Source organism: Globicephala melas, chromosome 2, assembly GCF_963455315.2.
Source record: "Globicephala melas chromosome 2, mGloMel1.2, whole genome shotgun sequence".
Classification (NCBI taxonomy): Eukaryota; Metazoa; Chordata; class Mammalia; order Artiodactyla; family Delphinidae; genus Globicephala; species Globicephala melas.
In genome coordinates, this window is record NC_083315.2 from 90,925,882 (window position 1) to 90,953,668 (window position 27,787).

The 27,787-nt window shown below is 38.3% G+C and overlaps 1 protein-coding gene across 3 annotated transcripts in view; it reads left to right on the top strand.

Annotated features, from left to right (window-relative positions):
- The first annotated feature begins 6,652 nt into the window (after positions 1-6,652).
- UBR1 (ubiquitin protein ligase E3 component n-recognin 1) overlaps positions 6,653-27,787 on the top strand; it is a 166,934-nt gene continuing 145,799 nt past the window's right edge. For 2 of the 3 annotated variants that reach the window (XM_030842844.2, XM_060294402.1), the window contains exon 1: positions 6,653-6,814. In XM_030842844.2, the coding sequence (XP_030698704.1) occupies positions 6,734-6,814 (81 nt within the window). In that variant the 5' untranslated portion in view covers positions 6,653-6,733. The remainder of the gene's footprint in view (positions 6,815-27,787) is intronic. The other variant, XM_030842843.2, reaches the window with a different exon arrangement.

Below are 27,787 nucleotides of genomic sequence, written 5' to 3' on the forward strand. Positions count from 1 at the left end.
GAAACCCAACCTCTAACACCATGTACAATTCATAGAACTTGGATTTCAGGCATCTGTTAAACTAATCCCTACTACAAGGTAATCTGATAGGAAGTTATCCTCCTCAAATATAACTTGCATTTTAAGAAGGCCTCAGGTTGAAAACTCTGAGATCCCTAGAAAGAAGCCTCTGATTATGAAATAAATATAAGTGCTAGTTTCTAACCTGGATTTCTAAATTATTGTGGGACCAATGAATATTTTGTGAGTTGATTTTTTAAGATTGTATTTTAAGAACCATTTATAAATTTCAAATACAATAATTTGTATCGTGTAGTATTTTAGTCTTTTCTGAGTTTTTTCCATAAATTTTAAGCGTCCATGATATGGCAGGCAGCCACTCTGTGCTATGTATACAAAGCTGAGACAGACTTCCTGCTCTCAAGAAGCTCACAGCCTAGTAGGGTTAACAGGCATTGAAATAACTCCATCACATGATAAGTACAGGGCCAGAGGCATTTAAAGTGCCATGAAAACACAGAACAATTCCACCTGTTGGAGAATGAGAGAATCAGAAAACTCAGAGGGAGTCATATATAAGCTGATCCCTAAAGAAGCAGTCAACATCTCTTTATAGAAAGAGTTGTGGTGAAGGAGGTGGGCACTCTAGGCCAAGGGACTAACCTATGTGAAAGCACAGAACTATGAGATGGCATGGTGTATGGAAAACACAGTGTGGATAGTTTAAGAAGCGGGGTGGCAAGGGAGATAAGACTAGCAAAAATCATTTCAAGCTAGGTTGAGAAGGGCTTTGAATGCCATGCTTAAGGGTTAAGTTTTATCCTAGAGCAGTTGTCTAATACATTTAGGTAAGAGTCACATGATCAGATTTATTCTTAATAATTCTGGCAGGAGGACAGAGGATGATATGAGCAAGAGAGAGGAAATAAGGAGACCAACTAGGAAGGCTGCTCTTACCTAATCTGGATGAGGAATATCAAGGGTTTGTACCAGGCAGGAGGAATTATGTAGGCCCTACTATCATCCTATATATGAAAATAATCCCAGCGAATGAGATCAGTTAAAATGGAATCACCCCGGGGTTCTTAACTCTGATTGCTCATTAGGATCACGTGGGGGAGGTTTAAAAAAATGAAAATTCAGGTCTCACCCCTTTCTAATTAAATCAGAATCACTAGAATGAGGCCTGGCATTGGAAGTTTTAAAAAGATCCCAGGTGATCCTAATGTGTAACCAGGGTTGAAAGCCTACAGCATAACCCATATATGAGTATTCTAAGGAAAACAGTTCTGAGCATGGCTGTCCCAACTGACTGTGTCATCCTGGGGCATCCAGAAAGTGTCAGTTGTTAATGTGTCAAACAGTAAAATGGCACCTGAAAAATGACCTTGTAGCTTACTTACTCACAAAAGTTACTGTGAACTGATGTTAATTGAAAAAAGTGTGTCTTTGCATAAGAATCAAAGAAATTAATAATCTTATTCTAAACTAGGCCAAACCACACCTTGGTCTAGATAAGAAAAGAGCAATGATAAATCATAAGTTTGTATCTATTTTATCTGGTTCATGCCCTGTAAAATGTCTAATATAAATGTGCTAGGATGTTAAATGTTTGCCAGATACCTGATGAAGACATTTATATTATATAAAATGGTAAAAGAGACTTAAGTTTCTTTTTTTAAAAAAATAGGAGGTAGGAGAGTGCAGTGGCTAAAGGCACAAATTTTGAAGCTAGTCAGAACTAGGTTTTGAATACAGGTTTTATTACTTAGTAATTGCAGGTTTGAACAAGCAACCTCACTTGTTCAAACTTTAATTTCCTTGTCTGTACAATGGTGATAATGAGAACAACATCATGGGATTGTTTTGAGAGTTATTTTAACATACTTTAACATGCAACTAAAACCTTTCACGCAGTAGTTGACATTTCTATGTACGTGTCTTGGTTCCTGCACTTAAGGAACTAACATATTAGAGCTGTATAGCTACTAGTTCCTCCAAGGGGAGGGAAAGATCCACCACAACTGGCTAGATCAGGAAAGACATTATCAAGGAAGCTTTTTGATCTGGATAGATTGGGTATCCATCTACTATCTATCTAGCTGGGTATTCAGTATTTTTTCTATCTTAAAAAAGAGGTAGATTAAAATATTTTTTAAACAAGTAAGAAATATTAATTGTAAGAAAAACTAGAAAATACACAAAGTAGAAAATAAAAGTTTCTGGGACTTCCCTGGTGGTGTGGTGGTTAAGATGTGCTCCCAATGCAGGGGGCCCGGGTTCGATCCCTGGTCAGAGAACTAGATCCCACATGCATGCCGCAACTAAGAGTTCGCATGCCACAACTAAGGAGCCTGCCTGCTGCAACTGAGACCTGGCACAGCCAAATAAATAAATAAATACTGAAAAAAAAATCTTCCTAAGTCAATAAGAATGCCTCTACGACAGTAGTTCTCAAATTGTCGTCTCGAGATCCTTTTATACCTTTTTTTTTTTTTTTTTAAGCTGAGCCACGTAGTGTGCCAGATCTTAGTTCCCCAACAAGGGATTGAACCTATGCCCCCTGCAGTGGAAGTGCAGAGTCTTAACCACTGGACCGCCAGGGAAGTCCAAGGTCCTTTTACACTCTTAAAAATTAGGGAACTTGATTCTTGAGGTGCTAGCCTGCTGTGTTTTCCCCTTTGTCAGGCAAAGATTAAAGCCATTTTTCTTGGGACTTCCCTGGTGGTCCAGTGGTTAAGAATCTGCCTTCCAATGCAGGAGACGTGGGTTTGATCCCTAGTCGGGGAACTAAGATCCCACACGCCATGGGGGGAACTAAGATCCCACATGCCACAGGGGCAACTAAGTCCGTGTGCCACAACTACTGAGCCCACGCTGTCTGGAGCCTGCGTGCTGTAACTACTGAGCCGGTGTTCTGGAGCCTGAGTGCCACAACGAAGAGCCTGTGCGCCACAACAAAAGATCCCACATGCTGCAACTAAGACCCGACGCAGCCAAATAAATAAATAAATAAATTTTTAAAAAGAAAAAAAAATTAGGGAACTCCAAGTTCTTCTGTTTATGTGGGTTATATCTATTATATTTATTGTATTAGAAACTAAAACGGAGGAAAATTTAAAAATATCAATTTGTCTAAAATAACAATTACCAACCCAATACATGTTAAAATAAATAAAATTGTAAGTGAAAAATAGATTATCCAAAACAAACAAAAAGTGTGGCAATGTTTTACATTTTTGCAAATTTCTTTAACAGAAGACAGCTGGGTTCTCGTGTCTCTTTTTTTTTTTTTTTCTTTTTTTTTTGCGGTATGTGGGCCTCTCACTGTTGTGGCCTCTCCCATTGCGGAGCACAGGCTCCAGACGCGCAGGCTCAGCCGCCATGGCTCACAGGCCCAGCCGCTCCGCGGCATATGGGATCTTCCCAGACCGGGGCACGAACCCGCGTCCCCTGCATCGGCAGGCGGACTCTCAACCACTGCGCCACCAGGGAAGCCCTCGTGTCTCTTTCTTCATTCCATCTACTGTGATATGTTGTTTTGGTTCAAGTATATGAAGAAACTCTGGCCTCACACAGATACCTAGTTGGAAAAGGGAGTATTTTAAGTGTTTTCAGATAACTGTGGATATTATTCTTTGAATTTACATCAGAACTGGGCCAATAGTAAAATCTTAAAGATCAATTCAATACGGAATCTGAAATTTTTGTACTCCATAACATTAAATTCTACTGGTCTATTTAGCAATGTGAACAGATCTTTTACCCATGCTGGATTTCATAACATCCTGCATTTGTCATTTGGAAAATATTGGTTCATTGACTTATACAGATCTTCCAAATGTCAATACTTTTCATTACACAATACCCCCCAAAACCACATGTTTTAATATCCTACCAAATTCACTGGGACTTTGTCAAACTCACAGTGGCAGATACAAGTTCTCCACAAAACATTCACTTGAAAGCTTGAATTTTATTGTAGACAAAAACTGTTGTTTTCCTTGATGAGAATGGCTTATTTGTTCATATTTGAGAAAATGCCTGCCTTCTCATTCTATCTTTTACTTGCTCCAGAATCTCATAACCCTAGAATATCTGTCAGTTGTTTTAAGTAAATATGGTGTTCCATGAAAATGGTGGCTGGTTCAGCTAGCAACTCCATCACAGAAATGTTTCTCTTCAAGTCAACAATCATACTTTGGATACAGCAGAAAAGTTTTATGTGTGCTTCCCATTTCATCATACAGAATATTTAAAAGACTCACAGGTTGAGATTTAATAAAATTAATAATTTTTACTGTTTCATCAAGAACATTGTTAAGAGAAACAGCCCCCCCCCCGCCCCGGCCCCCTGACTTTTTCAAGTGCAAGGGAATGGTGGTGAAGAAATTACCAGTGACTTTGGTGCCTAGTTATTTTTGGTGCCACTGCCTTTATTTTGTGTTGCAGCCAGAAGTTTCATCCACCATTGCCTCTGCAGCAGTAATTACAAATACCAACATGGTTGTTTAAAAAGACACGTAACTTCTTTGCCATTACCATAAAAAGTTTTTACCTCACGAACTTTCCGAATCTTGGGAACTCTCATGGGGTCTGTGGGCCACACTTTAAGAACCAATGTTCTAAAATATTTTTTAAAGGTTACAGAGTACTACACTGTATGTGTGACCACAGTTTATTTAGCCAGTGTCCTTTACTGCGGGCATTTGAGTTGTTTCTAATTTTTCTCCATTGCCAGTAATGATGTAGTTAAAACTTCACTTGCACCCTGAATTATTTCTCTAGGATACAGTCTTAAAAATGGAATTGCTAGGCCAAAGTGTATGCATTAAAAAAAAAAAAAAAAGGATCCGGAAGGTTGCCACATTGCTTTCCTGCAGGTTTACCAATTTACACTTGCATTTTACATAACAATATATGAGTATCCTTCCAGCTTATCAACAACGGTGATTATCTTTAAGAAAACAAACAAAAAAACCTCACCAAATTTACAGGCAATAAATGGAATCCATTTTTCTTTAATTTGCACTTATTTGCTTACTAGTTAGGTTTTTTTCATATATTTATAAAAAATGATGAGTATTTTGTTTTTTAATAAATTTATTTATTTATTTATTTTTGGCTGTGTTGGGTCTTTGTTGCTGAGCGTGGGCTTTCTCTAGTTGTGGTTAGCGGGGGGCTACTGTTCGTTGCGATGCGCAGCCTTCTCATTCTGGTGGCTTCTCTTGTTGTGGAGCATGGGCTCTAGGCACGCAGGCTTCAGTAGTTGTGGCTCGCGGGCTCAGTAGTTGTGGCTCACGGGCTTAGTTGCTCCGCGGCATGTGGGATCATCCAAGACCAGGGCTCAAACCCGTGTCAATGCATTGGCAGGAGGATTCTTAACTACTGTGCCACCAGGGAAGTCCCCCAAATTGATGCGTATTTATGTATTTTGTCCATTTTTAAAATCGGAAGAGTCTTCTTTGGGATTTTATCCTTTGGTCTGTCATGAGTGAGTGTTACAGAAATTTCTACCCAGTTTTTGTTTACTTTTTAACTTTGTGTAACTTATTTTTATATGTAAGTTTTTAATTTTGATGAAATTACCTATCAGTCTTTTTATATTATCTGTCTATATTTCTGACATTTAATATTTTCTATATTTTATATTTTCTGCCTTTTCTGTCATGCTTTAAAAAGCCTTCTCCACCCCAATATTATACAAATACATTTACTTATTCCTTTACTTTTTTAAAGCAGTTAATGCCTCAATTCATTATTTTTATATATTATTTGAGGTAAAGACCTAACTTAATCTTTCCCCAAATAGTTAACTACTATTAACTCTTTCCAGAACGTTAGCTTTTTTCCTTTTATTAAAAAATACGTTTTAAAATTACTTCTTTTGTAAACAATTTACAATACAGAAGGTAAAGTAGCTCTAGACCACCTCCCTCCTCTCCTGTTCCTCAGAGCTAACTATTAATAGTTTGCTCTGTTCCCTTTCAAGACTGTTACTTTCGCATTTAAAAGGTAGGTGAGTGCCAAACCATAGTTTGTGGCAACTTGATTGCATTTTCCTCCCACTTAATTTATCTTTATCTTTTCACACAGAGCTATTTTGTTCTCTTTAAGAGCTACACGATGTTCCATAATGCAGATGTACCACGTTTATTTCGTCTTTCCTCTGCCGCTGAATGACTAGGTTTCCCATTTCTCGTTACTTCTTCACCACCTCTCCCAAGAGCTGCTGGGGCCCAAGCTTTCTTGCGCGCATGTGCAAGTTCCCACAAGCTACGCTCTTAAAGAGAGCTTATATTTGAGTACTTTTTCATTTTGTTGGCTCTGGGGAACCAATGCAGGTACTTAGGAAGGCAAAACACACCCAACAACCGCCCGACCAGAAAGAGACTCAGAGCAGGTTCTCACTTAGCCCCGACAGTTTTCTTCCTTTCATAATGGGCGCTGAACTTGTTTTTCACCTCGTAGATGCAACAGTTCCCAGCACCGAAACCAGCTATACAACCACTCGGCCACCAAGCACTATGACTAAAAAACAAGTGGAAGAAACAGCCGCACCGGCCGTGACGCCTGCTTCCGGAAGCGGACCGGAAACCGCTGTTTGATTCTGCGTCAAACCCGACTTCAGGGGCCGTCGTAAAACTGTCGCCCTTCGTCTCTGGGACCGGCCACAGGGTCCCACGCGCCTCCGGCGGGGCGTGTGGATCTGCGGGTGTCAGTTTTCCTCAAGATGGCGGAAGAGGAGGCTGGGGACGCAGAGAGGATGGAAGTCAGCACGGAGTTGCCTCAGACTCCACAACGACTGGCCTCTGTAAGTCCGTGTAGGCTAGTTGCTTTTGTCCCCCCGAGTCCTTCCCTACCGCGTTCAGGAGGATGTGGGGCTTCACCCCTTACGGTGGCTCTGGGGAGCGGGAGTCGTATGGATTGATCAGAAAGGAAGCCACAGAATAAAGTTAGTCATCACCCACATTCCTGCCGGCCAAGTCTCCGGTGTATAATGACTGTCATTTATTAGCCGTGACGAGTTCAAGCTTGTCTCTATCCTGAAATAGAAAGAACTGGTAATGTTATTAGATGGTCTGGTGTAGGGGTTTGGAGGAAGAGCCATTTTCCGACAGACGTAGTGTTAACCCCTCCTAGACGATAGACGTCCAGGACGCAGCACCTAGTGTTGTATTGCATAGCTGGCTGGGTGGGGCTTCATAGTGACAGGGAATGCTGCCTCTGTCAACTCACGTCAAGATATAGGGTGTAGGAGTTGTAGTCCTTCGTTGTAGCATCTTGAGAACCCAGGCCTAATCCTCCGTGGAGAAACCCATCATCTGTCGTTGCTTTTTACAGGTGAAGAACAGACTTTCAGACATTTCAAGTCAGAGCGATACCATTAATTAATATCGGAATCTATACTTTGCCCTTGTATTTTGAAAACCAAAAAAAAAAAAAAAAAAAAGGGAAGGCAGAGATAGTGAGTAAATTTGAGTGAATAGTCTGACTACAGGGAGAAAGCTGACTGAGGAGGATAAGAGGTAGGGGGGCAACATTAGGGAATGTTCTGGATGTCCCCAGGCACCTAGTGGGGAGGTATATAGAAAATATTCAAATATTGGTCACTGCATGCTGTGAAGAGTTTTATTAATTTATCTTTATTGGTGCATATAGAAAGGTGTGGGATTACACCTCTTTCTGAAGTTTCTTCGGTTTGTAGTTTTAATAAAATCATTTTTGAAGTATTTTAACCCTGCAGACACTTGAGCATTGTTTTATGAGAGAACAGAGTGAGCTCCAGAGAAGAGTCCACCTCAGGGACTGAAGAGACTGGCTGGGAGACAGAAATCAGGTGGGGAAGGAGTTGGACTAAGGGTTTGGCCATCAACTAGGGCAGTGCTTGCAACCATCCTCTACCCCAAGTAGCAGTTCAACCTCATTTCACGTATTGAAGGGGGAAGCATGTGTTTGAGATGATAAGAAATGAGAAGATAGGGAAACTTCAGAAGCAGCTGAAACATCTGGTCTTAATGTAAAGCTGTGCTTCTTACATTTTCTAAGGAGTGGAGAAACTGTGCTGTGGTCAGAAGTGTTATCGTAATTTTGTATTGCTAAAGATGACTAGTGTTTATTTAAAGCTTTGATATATTAATTCCTTCCAGGTGGTACCAAAAAACCTCATCAATCTGGATCTTACTTATTTGAGATTGGAGATAATGGTACAGGAATTCAGCTAGAATTATGTTGCAAACTCTTCAATATTAGATTTCTTTGGGCAAGGTTTTGGGTTTTGCAAGATAGTAGGTAGATGACAAGAGAAGTGTAAAAGCCTCAGGTAACTCACACTCTAGAGACACAGGTAGGACAAGTGCTCAAATTTTAATACAAGATAGGGTGATGTAAGTGAATGAAGACTTGTGACTGGTGAGCCTCCTGATCACTTTTTTGGCTTGGCTCTCTCTATTTTAGAACTCCAGACATCTTCCTAGTTTCCTATTCTTTTTAAAAATACCACCTTCAATTTTATCCTGACAATGGAGTAAGACACTGGCTTTTCCAGTTTACTTCTTCTTCTCGATTAAGTGAAGTGATCTCAGAGATTCTTTAACATTTGAATGATTTGAATCTTAACTCACCATTGGGAGGCAGGGGAAAACAAAATAGTAAATATGGAACAGTTACAGAGGTCTAAGAAATCTTACCAATTCCATTAGAGTCTTGTCCCTGGGTATTATATAGTTTCTGTTATTCTTAAATCAAACTTCCTTCTTAGAGCCCAGGTCTTTTTTTACTGTCATGTTGCAATCAACAGGCATGAAGTCTCTCAAATTCCTGACATCACATAACATGCAATTAGAGTGAAGTAATAGGTATGAATTATTGGACATTTATTAGAAGAGCCATTGCTTAAGAATAATTAGGGGAGTTGATTCTGTAGGTCTAGGGTGGGATCTGAGAATTTGCATTTTCACAAGCATGCACTGCAAATGAAGTCCTGGTCTGTGGGCCACAGAGTAAGATTTAGCCAGAGACATTTAGAAGTTCTCAGTATAGAGTTGAAAGTTGAGGTTGTGGGGATGGATAAGATCTTTGAGGAGGAAAGTCTGTGTTTGTGTGTGTGTTTATACATACACAGAGAGAAAGAGATGGTCACACAGAGAGGGAGGGAGGAAGAGAGGGAGAAGCGAGGAAGACAGGAATGATTGAATTTCAGGGATAGACAGTGGAGGAAGGAGCTAGAAAGGGAGCAGACAAGCAGGTAGGAGGTGAGAGTAGTGCAGTGTCATAGGGTGTAGTTTCTAGGAGAGGGTAGTTTATTGGGTCTAGGGAGGTGAAGAGTGAGAAAAATTGGGAATTCATAGTATGTGGAGTGGTCTGACAGAACTTCTGCCTTCTGTCTTCATTAACTGGATTTTCTTCATTAAGTCCATCTCAAAAGATGCCTCCTGGTATGGTACTAAACTCTTTTCTTTTCCCTGTCTACATCCTCTGCCCATGTGATTTCATCCAGTTCTGTGGCTTTAAATACCATCTGTATTCGTTCAGTTCCCAAATTTGTATCTCAGGGTCATCTCACTTTTGAGCTCCACAGTCACAAGTCCGTGTGCCTACTTGACATATCCACTTGGATGTCTGAAAAGTGTTTCAAACGGAGAAGCAATTAGGAAGCTACTACAGTAACCAAGCCATAGTTGCTGGTGGCTTGTACTAAAGCGATATCACTGGAGATGAAGAGAAGTGGATGGATTAGGGAGAGATTTTGGAAGTATGGTAGAAGTAGAAAGATTTGTTTATGGTTTAGGCATGAGGGAAAAGGGAAGAAACAGATGACATCTGGATCCCCAGTTTTTGACTTAAGTATTCATGATTGTGGCTGTGTCATATACTGAGAGGAAAGACCAGGTTTTGGGAGGGCAAAGAAGGGAGACATCAAGTTTTGTTATCCCTGTCTCAGTAGATGACACTTCCATAATAGCTCTTGAATACAAACAACTCTGTCTGTCTCCACTCCATCTCTTTAGTCCTAGCCACCATCTGTTGCCTAGGCAACTGCAGTGGCCTTTTAACTGGTCTCTTAGCTTCTGTTTTTGCCCTCTTCCAGTCCATTCTCCACAGAGCAGCCAGAGAAATCTTTGTAAGACTAAATCAGATCATGTCAATCTCTTGCCTAAATCCTTCAGTGGTTTCCCATCTACTTGGAAAAAAATCTAAACTCATTACATGTTCTTCAAGATCTGGCCTGATCCAGCCCCTCCATCTCCCCTCATTTTCTGTTACTTTCTCTTCATTTACTTTTAGCCACCCTAGCTTCCAAAATAAGTCCAAGCTCTGTCTTACTTCAGGGCCTGTGCCTTTGCTTGCTGTTCTTTTTCATACAGTGTTTTTCCTCTGTTTTTTCTTGATACTTACCTTGTCTAAAAGATGGGTTCCTTTTACCATTCTCTGTCAAAGCACCCTGTTTATTTCCTCCACTGCACTTATTACAATCTGTGATTACTGTATTGTCTTTATTTATTTAAATGTCTGTTTCTCCTACCAGAATGTAAGTTCCGTGAAGGCAAGGATCATGTCTTGACTTGATCATGATCATTTCCTGATCATGTCAAGGAAAAATTATCTACAATCTCATGTGTATAGGGGATCTTTAAGAGATAACATAGTCTTTTTATAGTGGACTTTAAAATATTGAGATATAGAGGAAGGAATGAGAAGTTATATGCTATTTTCAGTGGAGGTGATTTTCCTTAGAAATCTGTATCTCTTATTTTAGGCCAGAGCACAGCTTTCTGTAGTAAGAACATACTTAGAGTGAGAAAACGAGGATGAAAACCAAAGTCTCTCTTTTTAAAAAATAAATAAATTTATTTATTTATTTTTGGCTGCATTGGGTCTTTGTTGCTGCGTGCAGGCTTTCTCTAGTTGCAGTGAGTGGGGGCTACTCTTGGTTGCGGTGTGCAGGCTTCTCATTGTGGTGGCTTCTCTTATTGACTAGGCATGCGGGCTGCAGTAGTTGTGGCACGCGGGCTCAGTAGTTGTGGCACGCGGGCTCAGTAGTTGTGGCACACGGGCTCAGTAGTTGTGGCACGTGGGCTCAGTAGTTGTGGCACACGGGCTTAGTTGCTCCGTGGCACGTGGGATCTTCCTGGACCCGGGATTGAACCCGTGTCCCCTGCATTGGCAGGCGGATTCCATAGCAGAACCTAGTGACAGTTATTTTTTCATCAGCATCTCCTAATTTCTATTGTAGGCAGCTAGGGAAAATTCTGATTTTCAGTACCAAATTCTGTAGAGTCCGATGAAGTTAAGTTTTAAAACTGCAAGTCAAGAGTGACAGCTTCGGGCTTCCCTGGTGGCGCCGTGGTTGAGAATCTGCCTGCCAATGCAGGGGACACGGGTTCAAGCCCTGGTCTGGGAAGATCCCACGTGCTGTGGAGCAACTAGGCCCATGAGACACAACTACTGAGCCTGCGCGTCTGGAGCCTGTGCTCCGCAAAAAGAGAGGCCGCGGTAGTGAGAGGCCCGCGCACCGTGATGAAGAGTGGCCCCAGCTTGCCGCAACTAGAGAAAGCCCTCGCACAGAAACGAAGACCCAACACAGCCAAAAATAAATAAATAAATTAAAATTAAAAATAAAAATTAAAAAAGAGTGACAGCTTCAGTCCTACTAGTAATTTATCTAGTAATTTATCTAAATGAGCTGGTGCTTGAGCCTGACTGCTTATGTTTAATAACAGACATTGTCGTGCAAATAAAGAGGTTTTTGTCCTCGGTACTGCATAGGGTGTCTGTCTGGGTAGATATTATATAAATCAGTGATGCAGGATGAACCAATGCAGTATCCTGCCTGTCCTTTCTTCGTGTGTGCTGGCTTTGAGGGTTACCTCAGATTTCTTTGAAGGTGTTAATCATATGTTGTGTTCTGTGAAACAATTTTCTTTAAGCTTTTAACTCAGATGGCTTAAAACAAACTATTAAGACCTCTTTAGTCCTGAGTGATTTCTGTGAACTCCTATGTGTTCTTCTAAGATATTCTGGTTAACATGCCTCCTGTTGAAGAAACAAAAGTTATTTCATGAGTTTGTTTTTTTAAAGCATTTGGTACAGCTTTTTTTTTTTTTTAATGTTGTTATACCCTGTAGTAAGCTAAGTGCTTATGGAAATACGCTCTACTAAATAATGCTATTGAAAGACCCCAGAAGAGTTATTGTGCTTCCATAAGTGCCTACTTGATATTCAGGAATGACATAAGCCCTGTCCAGAATGGAGTTTGTTTTTGATCACTTGAATGTAATTCTCCTTCTAATAGTTTACTTGATGCTATTCTTCAGAACGAAGTCTGTTTGACTTGTTTGGAAGAGTGGGGCTATAACCACTTAATGTGTCTTTATGGACTACCTTTTAAAAGTCCTTTGAACTTTTGATATTGTTGGATAAGCTAGAAATGACTTTAGCCACAGGGGGAAAAATCTGTAAATTTATGCATTTATGTTTTTATATATACATACTCTGCCTTCCAATCTAAGAAAGAATTTTAGTTGTATTGGAAATATTTATTCAATACAGTAGAAAGAGAATATGAGATATGTACCCCATAGTGTAGGAAACCAGATTTCATTCATCCAGAGACTTAAAGGAGAGCTTAGAAAATTGGAGCATGAGCCTATGGTCAGAGCAGAAAAGGAAGAGAAAGGCTTAGAAGGGATGGTATGCTTTCGAAAACTAAATTCTGACAGCATGAATATATGTATATTATCTCAACAGGAAAGAAGAGAGAGGGGCCTTATTTGTCACACTACTCTATATTTGATTCTGGCTAATTTTATCAATGCCATGAGGACATAGTAGACTTATGTACGAAACAACACAAGGCTTAACAGACATAGGACCAATATGTTATAGGACACACACATAAAATCTCCTTAGGCTAAATTTTGCATCAAAACTAACAAGGTGAAATTTAATTGCCATGAAAGTAAAGACTATGTCTAGGACTGGGTATTTGTGTGTAGGACTAGGTCTCTTATGTGAATGATTTGAGGATTTTAGTTTTCTGCAAACTCACTAAGTCATAATGTGATGTGGCTGCCAAACAAACAAAAAAGCGAACTTTTAAAGCAGTTTAGTGTCCTGGATAAGGAAGGTAATAAGCAGTCCCACTCCTATGTACAGAGACATATTGTGCATGTTCTATGTAAGAGAGAGAGTGCATGTTCTATGTAACATGGAGAGTGGGCTGGATACCATGTCATTAGGGATGGCTAAATTTCATTTCTAGGAATGAACAGATTTCTTTAGTTTCTACATTCCTGTTTAGCCCTGGAATAAAGAAACTAATGAGAGACATAATATTTAGCTTCATTTATTTGATAGGTTGTTGGGTGAAAGAGCAGAGTAATTTGTATTGGATTATTTCAGGCAGCATAGGATAAAAGTTACAGGAAGGTAGATTTTGGTTTAATTATGAGCTGTAAGAATGGAAGTTGGCTGAGTGGATGTGTTCAGACAGGCTTAGGGAGCTGATTATCAGATATGTTTTAGACAGGGTTTCCCTATGGGATAAGTGGGTGCACTAGGGGTTTTGTTGTTTGCTTGTTTTTAAACTTCATAAACCTGTCAAATAGTATTACAAGAAAATTTAGTATAACCAAAAGATTTCTTGGTGCCTAGAGGTGCTACAATTACTAGTCCAGTACTTGCTTTGAGCAGTTCTGCCGCCTCCAGATTTTGTTATGCCTTTAAAACAGGGGAATTAGAAACAGAATTACAGGCCCTCCATAGATGTCCATCAGTTATCTAAGGAAGGGTAAATTGTGATTTGAACAAAAGGAACCTAGTGTACTTAAAGTAAGTTCTGTTTTCAGACTGATGTTACCAGTCATCCCAGTCCCTGGGTCAGAGTTGAAAACATATTTTTTAATCTCCATGGGGATGAGGAAAATGTTTGGAATGTTTGGGGATTTAAATGTTGTGAGAATTTGTTTTTACAGGACAGTCAATTGGGAAAGTCTTCCCTTAACTCCAGATGTTGAAAAAAGTTTTTTTCCCTGAACATGAAAATAAAAATTCCTTAATTTAATCATGTCTCAAATTGGAGAAAATACTAAAAGCAACCAACCAAAGAATCAAACCTACTCCAGTCACCAGTAATTCCTGAACATGTCACCCAGTAGAATACATCCTGTATAGTTTTTCTTATCTAGAAAAAAAACCCAGAAATCTTAGTTGAAAAAAATTTTTTCATACTTGCAGCAGTCATCTAGGAAAAAATATTTGTGAAACAGCGTAATTGTACTTTATCTCCTGTAAGAATTTCGTAAACAGTTTTAGAAGGCTTAATGTTATTATTTGCTTTGTTCTCTTTAGCAAGAAGTCTATAACTTTCAACAATGACTGAGACCTTTTGTTAAGTACTTGAGATAGGCTTGTGTGAATACAAGGATTTGGAAGGAAAGTTCCTTCCCTCAAGGAGCTGAAAATCTGGTTGAAGAGGCTCGATGTACACATTTAAAGGTAACTAATGTTATCTGGCAAAGGTACAGGTGCTGAATGAGTACCTTCTTTAGTAAGTGCTGCATTGGAGTTACAGGGGAGAGAAATTTTCTTAGATGGGTCAGTGAAGTGTTCATGGAGGTGGGCTTTGAGCTAAATCGACCTTAAGGAACAACTAAGGTGGGGGGAGGTGGAAGGATAGAGAGCTAGTGGTAAGGTCAGTGGAGAGGGCATTGATGGCATCAACACCCAGACATTCTGTCCAAATCATCCAATTATGTAAAGATAACATTTTAAAATATCAGTTCCTCAGACTGAGACATGTAATGACAGGGATATAATTTAAGAATATTTAGTGGTATTCATTTAGAGGGAAAAATTAAAAAGAAGGCAAAGCTTTGTTTTTTGTTTTGTTTCACTATTAAAGTGAAATTGAGCAAGTCTTAAGGGTAAATTTAAGAGAATAATGTATTTATATTTGGTTAAGTAGAATGAACACTGAACTCTGGGAGTCAGGATACCTAAGTTCTATTCCTGACCCGGATAGTATTCAGTCTTGAACAAGCCAGTTTACTTTTTCCTTGTCACTCAGTTTTAAATGAAGGACTTGAACCAGAATAGATCCCTTAGGTTTTTGGTGATTCTCAAGTTTCTCCTGTTCTTGAAAATATTCTTGAAAACTAGAACAGAAACTAGTTCTGTGCCTTCCATAATTAGGAAGGACAGAAAAAGGTTTTTGTTTGGTGTATAGGACTGAATATACAGGATTTTTTTTTTCTTTAGTGCTGTTTGAAGAAAAGAACTTTAGGTACTCCATAGAACATTAAATCTGCTAATTATAGTTGTTGCCAGGTATGCAGAGAACACAAGTTGTTGGTTTGTGAGTATCCTAGAAAAGTTGGAGTTAGAATATTGGAAGGTTTAGTTCATTTTTTAAAAAAAGATTTTAGTAAAATATTTAAAATTTTACAGTTAAAAAATTACTCCCAAAATAATGGAATCACTGTAAGGATATTATTCATATTAGGTAAGCAGACATACAAATTCCATGAAAGTATGCTAAAATCCCACTACCCACTACTGTTAACATTTTGGTATATATTCCATCTAACTTTTTCCCCATGTTAATATATATAACACTTAACCAAAATGAGATTTTATACACACTGCTTTGTAACCTACTTTAATGTACTGTGTATCTTCAATGCCTTTCCATTAGATGGAAATAGACATCTTCAGTTATCAGCTCTTTTTTTCTAACTTCTTATTTTGAACTCATTTTAGACTTTTAGAAAACTTAGAAAAATAGCACAGACAGTTCTCTTATATCCCTCACTCCTGCATCCCCTAATGCTAACATCTCACATAAATGTAGAACAATTATTAGGGACCAGAAATTAATATTGCTACTAACTAAACGACAGACCTTATTCAAATTTTACCAGTTTTCCTACTAATATCCTTCTTCTGTTCCAGGATCCTATTGAGGATCCCATCTGACATCCCACCTGTTTGTCTCTTCCAGTATGTAACAATGTCTCACTTTCTCCATAGTCTGCTTCCAGTTTGTAAGTGTCTTGGTCTTTCCTTGTTTTTCATAACCTTGACATGACTACTCAAGAATATTGAGCAGTAATTTTGTGTCATGTTCCTTAATTTGGGTTTGATATTTTCTTAAGTTAGGAATGAGGGCATACATTTTTGGCAAGAATAACACAAAAATGGTACCATATCGTTCTCAGTGAATCATATTAAGGGATTCTTGATATCAATATTTCTTATTACTGGTGATATTTATCTTAATCATTTGGTTAAGTTGGTATCTGCAGGGTTTCTCTACTTTACACTTACTATCTTTTTCCCTTTGTAGTTAATAAGTATCTTCAAGGGAGATACTTTGAGTGTATTTGGCATCATTTTATTTTATTTTTAAAAAAATTTAAATTGATTTTAATTGGAGTATAGTTGCTTAACAATGTTGTGTATTTGGCATCATTTTAAATGGGTGTATATCCTATAGTTTTTTGAGTGGCTCCCCCACCCTGCCCCTTGATTGCAGAGGTATTGTCACTTGTCAAACAAGGTCAAACAGAATTACATTGTTTGAAGTAAAAAGTGAAAATTCTTAGACCCTCTCCACAATTCCTTTTCTCCATGTAATCACTGTAAACAGTTTGATGTTTCTCTTTCTAGACACTTAACTCCATGTTTAGGAAACATCTATACATATATCTATACATTTATATACATGTGTGTATGTTGACTTAGGAAACTCAAATTTGTAGAAATACATAAAGTAAATATAATTTAGGTTTTCATTTAATTTACAAAAATGAAATTTTATTATTTTAAACTTGCTTTTTCGGGCTACAGTATTTTATGATATTCTGACTGCATAGAATGGTATAGATGCATCTTTATTGATAGACATTTAGGTGGACGTTTTTTCACAGTTACAAGTAACATTGTGCACACAGTGGAATATATATATATATTTTTTTTTTTTTTCACAGTAGGGCAGGTGTGGCTAAATGATAGATTCCATCATTTCTTTAAACTATTCCCCTATTGATGGACATTCAGGTTTTTTTTCCTGATATGAATAACTTTGTACATGAAATGTGTAGATGGCAAAAGCTTTAAAATGATTTCTAATAGATAATCTATATAGTAAAAATTGAAATAGTAAAAATGGGTATGTAGTGAAAAATAAATACAGGGGTCTTTCCACTGTTAACAATGTATTTTGAATCCTTTCAGAGGTTTTCTACTCAAATGTAAGCATATACATATATATCTCCTCTTCATTCTCTTCCCTTCTTTGTAAATGGTAGCATACAGTACTTAATGTTCTGTACCTTTTGTTTTTTTGTGTGTTTTTTTTAGTATTAGTTGTTTTTTTGGTTTGTTTTTTTATACTACAGGTTCTTATTAGTCATCAATTTTATGCACATCAGTGTATGCATGTCAATCCCAATCGCCCAATTGAGCACACCAACATCCCCACCCCACTGCGGTTTTCCCATCTTGGTGTCCATACGTTTGTTCTCTACATCTGTGACTCAACTTCTGCCCTACAAACTGGTTCATCTGTACCATTTTTCTAGGTTCCACATACATGTGTTAATATACAATATTTGTTTTTCTCTTTCTGACTTACTTCACTCTGTATGACAGTCTCTAGATCCATCCACGTCTCAAAAACTGACCCAATTTCGTTCCTTTTTATGGCTGAGTAATATTCCATTGTATATATGTACCACAACTTTTTTATCCATTTGTCTGTTAATGGGCATTTAGGTTGCTTCCATGACCTGGCTATTGTAAATAGTGCTGCAATGAACATTGGGGTGCATGTGTCATTATAAATTATGGCTTTCTCTGGGTGTATGCCCAGTAGTGGGATTGCTGGATCGTATGGTAATTCTATTTTTAGTTTTTTAAGGAACCTCCGTACTGTTCTCCATAGTGGCTGTATCAATTTGCATTCCCAACAACAGTGCAAGAGGTTCCCTTTTCTCCGCACCCTCCCCAGGATTTGTTGTTTGTAGATTTTCTGATGATGCCCATTCTAACTGGTGTGAGGTGATACCTCATTGTAGTTTTGATTTGCATTTCTCTAATAATTAGTGACATTGAGCAGCTTTTCATGTACTTCTTGGCCATCTGTATGTCTTCTTTGGAGAAATGTCTATTTAGGTCTTCTGCCCATTTTTGGATTGGGCTGTTTGCTTCTTTAATATTGAGCTGCATGAGCTGTTTATATATTTTGAAGATTAATCCTTTGTCCGTTGATTCATTTGCAAATATTTTCTCCCATTCTGAGGGTTGTCTTTTCATTTTGTTTATGGTTTCCTTTGCTGTGCAAAAGCTTTGAAGTTTCATTAGGTCCCATTTGTTTATTTTTGTTTTCATTTCCATTACTCTAAGAGGTGGATCAAAAAAGATCTTGCTGTGATTTATGTCAAAGAGTGTTCTTCCTATGTTTCCCTCTGAGAGTTTTATAGTGTCCAGTCTTACATTTAGGTCTCGAATACATTTTGAGTTTATTTTTGTGTATGGTGTTAGGGAGTGTTGTAATTTTATTCTTTTACATGTAGCTGTCCAGTTTTCCAGCACCACTCATTGAAGAGACTGTCTTTTCTCCATTGTATATCTTTGCCTCCTTTGTCATAGATTAGTTGACCATAGGTGTGTGGGTTTATCTCTGGGCTTTCTGTTTTGTTCCACTGATCTGTCTTTCTGTTTTCGTGTCAGTACCATATTGTCTTGATTACTGTAGCTTTGTCTAGTCTGAAGTCAGGGAGTCTGATTCCTCCAGCTCCATTTTTTTCCCTCAAGACTGCTTTGGCTATTCGGGGTTTTTTGTGTCTCCATGCAAATTTTGGGATGATTTGTTCTAGTTCCGTAAAAAATGTTATTGGTAATTTGATAGAGATTGCATTGAATCTATAGATTGCTTTGGGTAGTATAGTCATTTTCACAGTATTGATTCTTCCAGTCCAAGAACATGGTATATCTATCTCTCCATCTGTTGGTATCATCTTTAATTTCTTTCATCAGTGTCTTATGGTTTTCTGCATACAGGTCTTTTGTCTCCCTAGGTAGGTTTATTCCTAGGTATTTTATTCTTTTTGTTGCAATGGTAAATGGGAGTGTTTCTATAATTTCTCTTTCAGATTTTTCATCATTAGTGTATAGGAATGCAAGAGATTTCTGTGCATTAATTTTCTATCCTGCAACTTTACCAAATTCATTGATTAGCTCTAGTAGTTTTCTGGTGGCATTTTTAGGATTCTGTATGTATACTATCATTATCATGTCATCTGCAAACAGTGACAGTTTTACTACTTCTTTTCCAATTTGTATTGCTTTTATTTCTTTTTCTTCTCTGATTGCCTTGGCTAGGACTTCCAAAATTATGTTGAATAATAGTGGTAAGAGTGGACATCCTTGTCTCGTTCCTGATCTTAGAGGAAATGCTTTCAGTTTTTCACCATTGAGAATGATGTTTGCTGTGGGTTTGTCGTATATGGCCTTTATTATGTTGAGGTAGGTTCCCTCTATGCCCACTTTCTGGAAAATATTTATCATAAATGGGTGTTGAATTTTGTCACAAGCTTTTTCTGCATCTATTGAGATGATCATATGGTTTTTATTCTTCAATTTGCTAATATGCTGTATCACATTGATTGATTTGCATATATTGAAGAATCCTTGCATCCCTAGGATAAATCCCACTTGATCGTGGTGTATGATCCTTTTAATGTGTTGCTGGATTCTGTTTGCTAGTATTTTGTTGAGGATTTTTGCATCTATATTCATCAGTGATATTGGTCTGTAATTTTCTTTTTGTGTAATATCTTTGTCTGGTTTTGGTATCAGGGTGATGATGGCCTCATAGAATGAGTTTTGGAGTGTTCCTTTCTCTGCAATATTTTGGAAGAATTTGAGAAGGATGGGTGTTAGCTCTTCTCTAAATGTTTGATAGAATTCACCTGTGAAGTCATTTGGTCCTGGACTATTGTTTGTTGGAAGATTTTAAATCACAGTTTCAATTTCATAACTTGTGATTGGTCTGTTCATATTTTCTATTTCTTCCTGGTTCAGTCTTGGAAGGTTATACCTTTCTAAGAGTTTGTCCATTTCTTCCAGTTGGTCCATTTTTTTGGCATATAGTTGTTTGTAGTGTTCTCTTAGGATGCTCTGTATTTCTGCGGTGTCTGTTGTAACTTCTCCTTTTTCATTTGTAATTTTATTGATTTGAATCTTCTCCCTCTTTTTCTTGATGAGGCTGGCTAAAGGTTTATCAATTTTGTTTATGTTCTCAAAAAACCAGCTTTTAGTTTTATTGATCTTTGCTATTGTTTTCTTTGTTTCTATTTCATTTATTTCTGCTCTGATCTTTATGATTTCTTCTGGTAGCTTGGGGTATGTTTGTTCTTCTTTCTCTAGTTCATTTAGGTGTAAGTTTAGATTGTTTACCTGAGATTTTTCTTGTTTCTTGATGTAGGCTTGTATAGCTATACGCTTCCCCTTAGAACGGCTTTTGCTGCCTCCCACAGGTTTTGGGTCGTTGTGTTTTCATTGTCACTTGTCTCTCGGTATTTTTTGATTTCCTCTTTGATTTCTTCAGTGATCTCTTGGTTATTTAGTAATGTATTGTTTATCCTTGATGTGTTTGTGTTTTTTACGTTTTTTTCCCTGTAATTCATTTCTAATCTCTTAGTGTTGTGGTTAGAAAAGATGCTTGAAATGATTTCACTTTTCTTAAATTTACTGAGGCTTGATTTGTGACCCAAGATGTGATCTATCCTGGAGAATGTTCCATGCGCACTTGAGAAGAAAGTGTAATCTGCTGTTTTGGATGAAATGTCCTATAAATATCAATTCAATCTATCTGGTGTATTGTGATATTTAAAGCTTATGTGTCCTTATTTGTTTTCATTTTGGATGATCTGTCCATTGGTGTAAGTGAGGTGTTAAAGTCTCTCACTATTATTGCGTTACTGTCGATTTCCTCTTTTATAGCTGTTAGCAGTTGCTTTATGTATTGAGGTGCTCCTATGTTGGGTGCATATATATTTATAATTGTTATATCTTCTTCTTGGATTGATCCTTTGATCATCATGTAGTGGCCTTCCTTGTCTCTTGTAACATTCTTTATTTTAAAGTCTATTTTATCTGATATGAGTATAGCTACTCCAGCTTTCTTTTGATTTTCATTTGCATGGAATATCTTTTTCCATCCCCTCACTTTCAGTCTGTATGTGTCCCTAGGTCTGAAGTAGGTCTCTTGTAGACAGCATATATATGGGTCTTATTTTTGTATCCATTCAGCGAGCCTGTGTCTTTTGGTTGGAGCATTTAATCCATTCACGTTTAAGGTAATTATCAGTATGTATGTTTTATGACCATTTTCTTAATTGTTTTGGGTTTGTTTTTGTAGGTCCTTTTCTTCTCTTGTGTTTCCCACTTAGAGAAAAGTTTCTTTAGCATTTGTTGTAGAGCTGGTTTGGTGGTGCTGAATTCTCTTAGCTTTTGCTTGTCTGTAAAGCTTTTGATTTCTCCATCGAATGTGAATGAGATCCTTGCTGGGTAGAGTAATCTTGGTTGTAGGTTCTTCCCTTTCATCACTTTAAGTATATCATGCCACTCCCTTCTGGCTTGTAGAGTTTCTGCTGAGAAATCAGCTGTTAACCTTATGGGAGTTCCCTTGTATGTTATTTGTCATTTTTCCCTTGCTGCTTTCAATAATTTTTCTTTGTCTTTTTTTTTGCCAATTTGATTACTATGTGTCTCGATGTGTTTCTCCTTGGGTTTATCCTGTATGGGATTCACTGAGCTTCCTGGACTTGGGTGGCTCTTTCCTTTCCCATGTTAGGGAAGTTTTCGGCTATAATCTCTTCAAATATTTTCTTGGGTCCTTTTTCCCTCTCTTCTCTTTCTGGGACCCCCATAATGCGAAGGTTGTTGCATTTAATGTTGTCCCAGAGGTCTCTTAGACTGTCTTCATTTCTTTTCATTCTTTTTTCTTTAGTCTGTTCCGCAGCAGTGAATTCCACCATTCTGTCTTCCAGGTCACTTATCCGTTCTTCTGCCTCAGTTATTCTGCTATTGATTCCTTCAACTGTAGTTTTCATTTCAGTTATTGTATTGTTCATCTCTGTTTGTTTGTTCTTTAATTCTTCTAGGTTTTTGTTAAACATTTCTTACATCTTCTTGATCTTTGCCTCCATTCTTTTTCCAAGGTCTTGGATCAACTTCACTATCATTATTCTGAATTCTTTTTCTGGAAGGTTGCCTATCTCTACTTCATTTAGTTGTTTTTCTGGGTTTTTATCTTGTTCCTTTATCTGGTATATAGCCCTTTGTCTTTTCATCTTGTCTATCTTTCTGTGAATGTGGTTTTTGTTCCACAGGCTGCAGGATTGTAGTTCTTCTTGCTTCTGCTCTCTGCCCTGTGGTGGATGAGGCTATCTAAGAGGCTTGATGGGAGGGACTGGTGGTGGATAGAGCTGACTGTTGCTCTGGTGGGCAGAGCTCAGTAAAACTTTAATCCACTTGACTGTTAATGGGTGGGGATGGGTTCCCTCCCTGTTGGTTGTTTTGCCTGAGGCAACCCAACCCTGGAGCCTACCTGGGCTCTTTGGTGGGGCTAATGGCAGACTCTGAGAGGGCTCACGCCAAGGAGTACTTCCCAGAACTTCTGCTGACAGTGTCTTTGTCTCCACGGTGAAACAGTGCCACCCCCCGCCACTGCAGGAGACCCGCCAACAGTAGCAGGTGGGTCTGGTTCAGTCTCCCCTGGGTCCCAATATGCACACTACTTTGTGTGTGTCCTCCAAGAGTGGAGTCTCTGTTTCCCCCAGTCCTGTTGAAGTCCTGCAATCAATTCCCTCTAGGCTTCAAAGTCTGATTCTCTAGGAATTCCTCCTCCCATTGCCGGACCCCCGGTTGGGAAGCCTGACGTGGGGCTCAGAACCTTCACTCCAGTGGGTGGACTTCTGTGGTATAAGTGTTCTCCAGTCTGTGAGTCACCCATCCCGCCGTTATGGGATTGGAGTTTACTGTGATTGTGCCCCTCCTACCATCTCAGTGTGGTTTCTCCTTTGTCTTTGGATGTGGGGTGTCTTTTTTGGTGAGTTCCAGTGTATTCCTGCCAATGATTGTCCAGCAGCTAGTTGTGATTCTGGTGTTCTCGCAAGAGGGAGTGAGAGCACGTCCTTCTACTCAGCCATCTTGGTTCCTCCCACCTTTTTTTTCTTCTTTAAAAATATAACTTGAGGAATGTTCCATAGCAGTACATATTGATATCTGCCCCCCTTTTTTATAATGGCTGCATTGAATTTATGTACCATGATTTATTCAACTCCTCTTATGGAGCATTTAGGTTGTTTCCAGTCTCTTATTTATTTATTATTTTTTTTAATTTAAATTTTATTTTTTTTTATTTATTATTTAAAAAATAATTTATTTAGTTGCGCTGGGTCTTAGTTGCGGCAGGTGGGCTCCTTAGTTGCCACGCGTGGGCTCCTTAGTTACGGCAGGCGGGCTCCTTACGTGGGCACATGTCCAGTCTTTTATTATTATAAATAATGCTGTAAATAAAATACTTGTATGTATTTCTTTTTACATATTTGAGTTTATCTGAGGTACAAATTCCTAGAAGTGGGAATTTCTCAGTCAAAGGTTATATAAATTAAAAATTTTAATAACTATCAAAATTGTCCTGAGAGGATAGGCTAATTTAATTTCTACAATGATACCTAATTAAAAATTTTTTTATTATTATTATTATTTTTTAAAGTTTTGGCTCTGTTGGGTCTTCGTTGCTGAGTGCAGGCTTTCTCTAGTTGCGGCGAGCGGGGGCTACTCTTCTTTGTGGTGTGTGGGCTTCTCATTGTGGTGGCTTCTCTTGTTTCAGAGCATGGGCTATAGGAGGGCTGGCTTCAGTAGTTCCAGCACACGGGCTCAGTAGTTGTGGCATGCGGGCTCTAGAGTGCAGGCTCAGTAGTTGTGGCTCACGGGCTTGGTTGCTCCACAGCAGGTGGGGTCTTCCCGGACCAGGGATTGAACCCATGTCTCCTGCAATGGCAGGAGGATTCTTAACCACTGTGCCACCAGGGAAGTCCCTAATAATATCTAGTTTTAACATAATGTTTTACATGAAGTTTTATTGAGTTCAGCTCATTTATAGAGCCATATTGAGCTTCAGGAGAGCAAACTCAGAAAGCCTTATATATAATCAAATATGTGTAACCTTCCTTACTTACCTGTGATGGAACTTTATGTAAATTTTTAAAAAAATTTTTATTGGAGTATAGTTGATTTACAATGATGTGTTAGTTTCAGGTGTACATCAATATGAATCAGTTATACATATATCCACTCTTTTTTTAGATTCTTTTCCCATAGAGGCTATTACAAAGTATTGAGTAGAGTTCCCTCTGCTCTACAGTAGGTTCTTATTCGTTATTTATTTTATAGGTAGTAGTGTGTAATATCTTTTTTTAAAAATATCTTTTAATATCTTTATTGGAGTATAATTACTTTACAATGGTGTGTTAATTACTGCTTTATAACAAAGTGAATCAGCTATATGTATACATATATCCCCATATCTCCTCCCTCTTGCGTCTCCCTGCCACACTCCCTATCCCACCCCTCTAGGTGGTCACAAAGCACTGAGCTGATCTCCCTGTGCTATGTGGCTGCTTCCCACTAGCTAGCTATTTTACATTTGGTAGTATATATTAGTCCATACCACTCTCGCATTTCGTCCCAGCTCACCCTTCCCCCTACCTGTGTCCTCAAGTCCATTCTCTACATCTGCATCTTTATTCCAGTTCTGCCCCTAGGTTCATAAGAACCTTTTTTTTTTTAGATTCCATATATATGTGTTAGCATACGGTATTTGTTTTTCTCTTTCTGACTTCACTCTGTATGACAGACTTGAGGTCCATCCACCTCACTACAAATAACTGAATTTCGTTTCTTTTTATGGCTGAGTAATATTCCATTTTATGTATGTGCCATATCTTCTTTATTCATTCATCTGTCGAGGGACACCTTGGTTGCTTCCATGTCCTGGCTATTGTACATAGAGCTGCAGTGAACACTGTGGTATATGTCTCTTTCTGAATTACGGTTTTCTCAGGGTATATGCCCAGTAGTGGGATTGCTGGGTCATATGATAGTTCTATTTTTAGTTTTTTAAGGAACCTCCATGCTGTTCTCCATAGTGGCTGTACCAATTTACATTCCCACCACAGTGCAAGAGGGTGAGGGTTCCCTTTTCTCCACATCCTCTCCAGCATTTCTTGTTTGTAGATTTTTTGATGATGGCCATTCTGACTGGTGTGAGGTGATACTTCATTGTAGTTTTGATTTGCATTTCTCTAATGATTAGTGATGTTGAGCATCCTTTCATGTGTTTGTTGACAATCTGTATATCTTCCTTGGATAAATGTCTATTTAGGTCTTCTGCCCATTTTTGGATTGGGTTGTTTGTTTTTTTGATATTGAGCTGCATGAACTGCTTGTAAATTTTGGAGATTAATAATTTGTCAGTTGCTTCATTTGCAAATATTTTCTCCCATTCTGAGGGTTATCTTTTCATCTTGTTTATGGTTTCCTTTGCTGTGCAAAAGCTTTTAAGTATCATTAGGTCCCATTTGTTTATTTTTGTTTTTATTTCCATTTCTCTGGGAGGTGGGTCAAAAAGGATCTTGCTGTGATTTATGTCATAGAGTGTTCTGCCTTTGTTTTCCTCTAAGAGTTTTATAGTGTCTGGGCTTAACATTTAGATCTTTAATCTATTTTGAATTTATTTTTGTGTATGGTGTTAGGGAGTGTTCTAATTTCATTCTTTTACATGTAGCTGTCCAGTTTTCCCAGCACCACTTGTTGAAGAGACTGTCTTTTCTCCATTGTATATCTTTGCCTCCTTTGTCATAGATTAGTTGACCATAGGTGCATGGGTGTATCTCTGGGCTTTCTATCTTGTTCCATTGATCTATGTTTCTGTTTTTGCGCCAGTACCATATTGTCTTGCTTACTGTAGCTTTGTAGTCTAGTCTGATGTCAGGGAGTCTGATTCCTCCAGCTCCGTTTTTTTTTCTCTCAAGACTGCTTTGGCTATTCGAGGTCTTTTGTGTCTCCATACAAATTTTAGGGTGATTTGTTCTAGTTCCATAAAAAATGCCATTGGTAATTTGATAGGGATTTCATTGAATCTATAGATTGCTTTGGGTAGTATAGTCATTTTCACAGTATTGATTCTTCCAGTCCAAGAACATGGTATATCTGTTTCTCCATCTGTTGGTATCATCTTTAATTTCTATCATTAGTGTCTTATAGTTTTCTGCATACAGGTCTTTTGTCTCCCTAGGTAGGTTTATTCCTAGGTATTTTATTCTTTTTGTTGCAATGGTAAATGGGAGTGTTTCCATAATTTCTCTTTCAGATTTTTCATCATTAGTGTATAGGAATGCAAGAGATTTCTGTGCATTAATTTTGTATCCTGCTACTTTACCACATTCATTGATTAGCTCTAGTAGTTTTCCGGTAGCATCTTTAGGATTCTCTATGTGTAGCATCATGTCATCTGCAAACAGTGGCAGTTTTCCTTCTTCTTTTCCGATTTGGATTCCTTTTATTTCTTTTTCTTCTCTGATTGCTGTGGCTAAAACTTCCAAAACTATGTTGAAAAACAGTGGTGAGAGTGGACAACCTTGTCTTGTTCCTGATCTTAGTGGAAATGGTTTCATTTTTTCACCATTGAGAACAATGTTGGCTGTTGGTTTCTCATATATGGCCTTTATTATGTTGGGGTAAGTACCCTGTATGCCTACTTTCTTGAGGGTTTTTATCATAAATGGTGTTGAATTTTGTTGAAAGATTTTAATACATCTGTTGAGATGATCATATGGTTTTTCTGCTTCGATTTGTTTATACGGTGTATCACATTGATTGGTTTGCATATATTGAGGAATGCTTTCATTCCTGGGAGAAACCTTACTTGATCATAGTGTATGATCCTTTTAATGTGCTGTTGGATTCTGTTTGCTAGTATTTTGTTCAGGAGTTTTGCATCTATGTTCATTGGTGATATTGGCCTGTAGTTTTCTTTCTTTGTGACATCCTTGTCTGGTTTTGGTATCAAGGTGATGGTGGCCTTGTAGAATGAGTTTGGGAGTGTTCCTCCCTCTGCTATATTTTGGATGACTTTGCGAAGGACAGGTGTTAGCACTTCTCTAAATGCTTGATAGAATTCACCTGTGAAGCCATCTGGTCCTGGGTTTTTGATTATTGGAAGATTTTTAATCACAGTCTCAATTTCAGTGCTTGCGATTGGTCTGTTTTTATTTTCTATTTCTTCCTAGTTCAGTCTCAGAAGGTTGTGCTTTTCTAAGAATTTGTCCATTTCTTCCAGGTTGTCCATTTTATTGGCATATAGTTGCTTGTAGTAATCTCTTATGATCCTTTGTATTTCTGCAGTGTCAGTTGTTACTTTTCCTTTTTCATTTCTAATTCTGTTGATCTGAGCCGTCTCCCTTTTTTTCCTGATGAGTCTGGCTAATGGTTTATCAATTTTGTTTATCTTCTGAAAAAGTCAGCTTTTATTTTATTTTTTTTGTTTATTTTTTTGTGGTACGCGGGCCTCTCACTGTTGTGGCCTCTCCCATTGTGGAGCACAGGCTCCGGACGTGCAGGCTCAGTAGCCATGGCTCACAGGCCCAGCCGCTCTGCGGCATGTGGGATCTTCCCGGACCGGTGCACAAACCCGTGTCCCCTGCATCAGCAG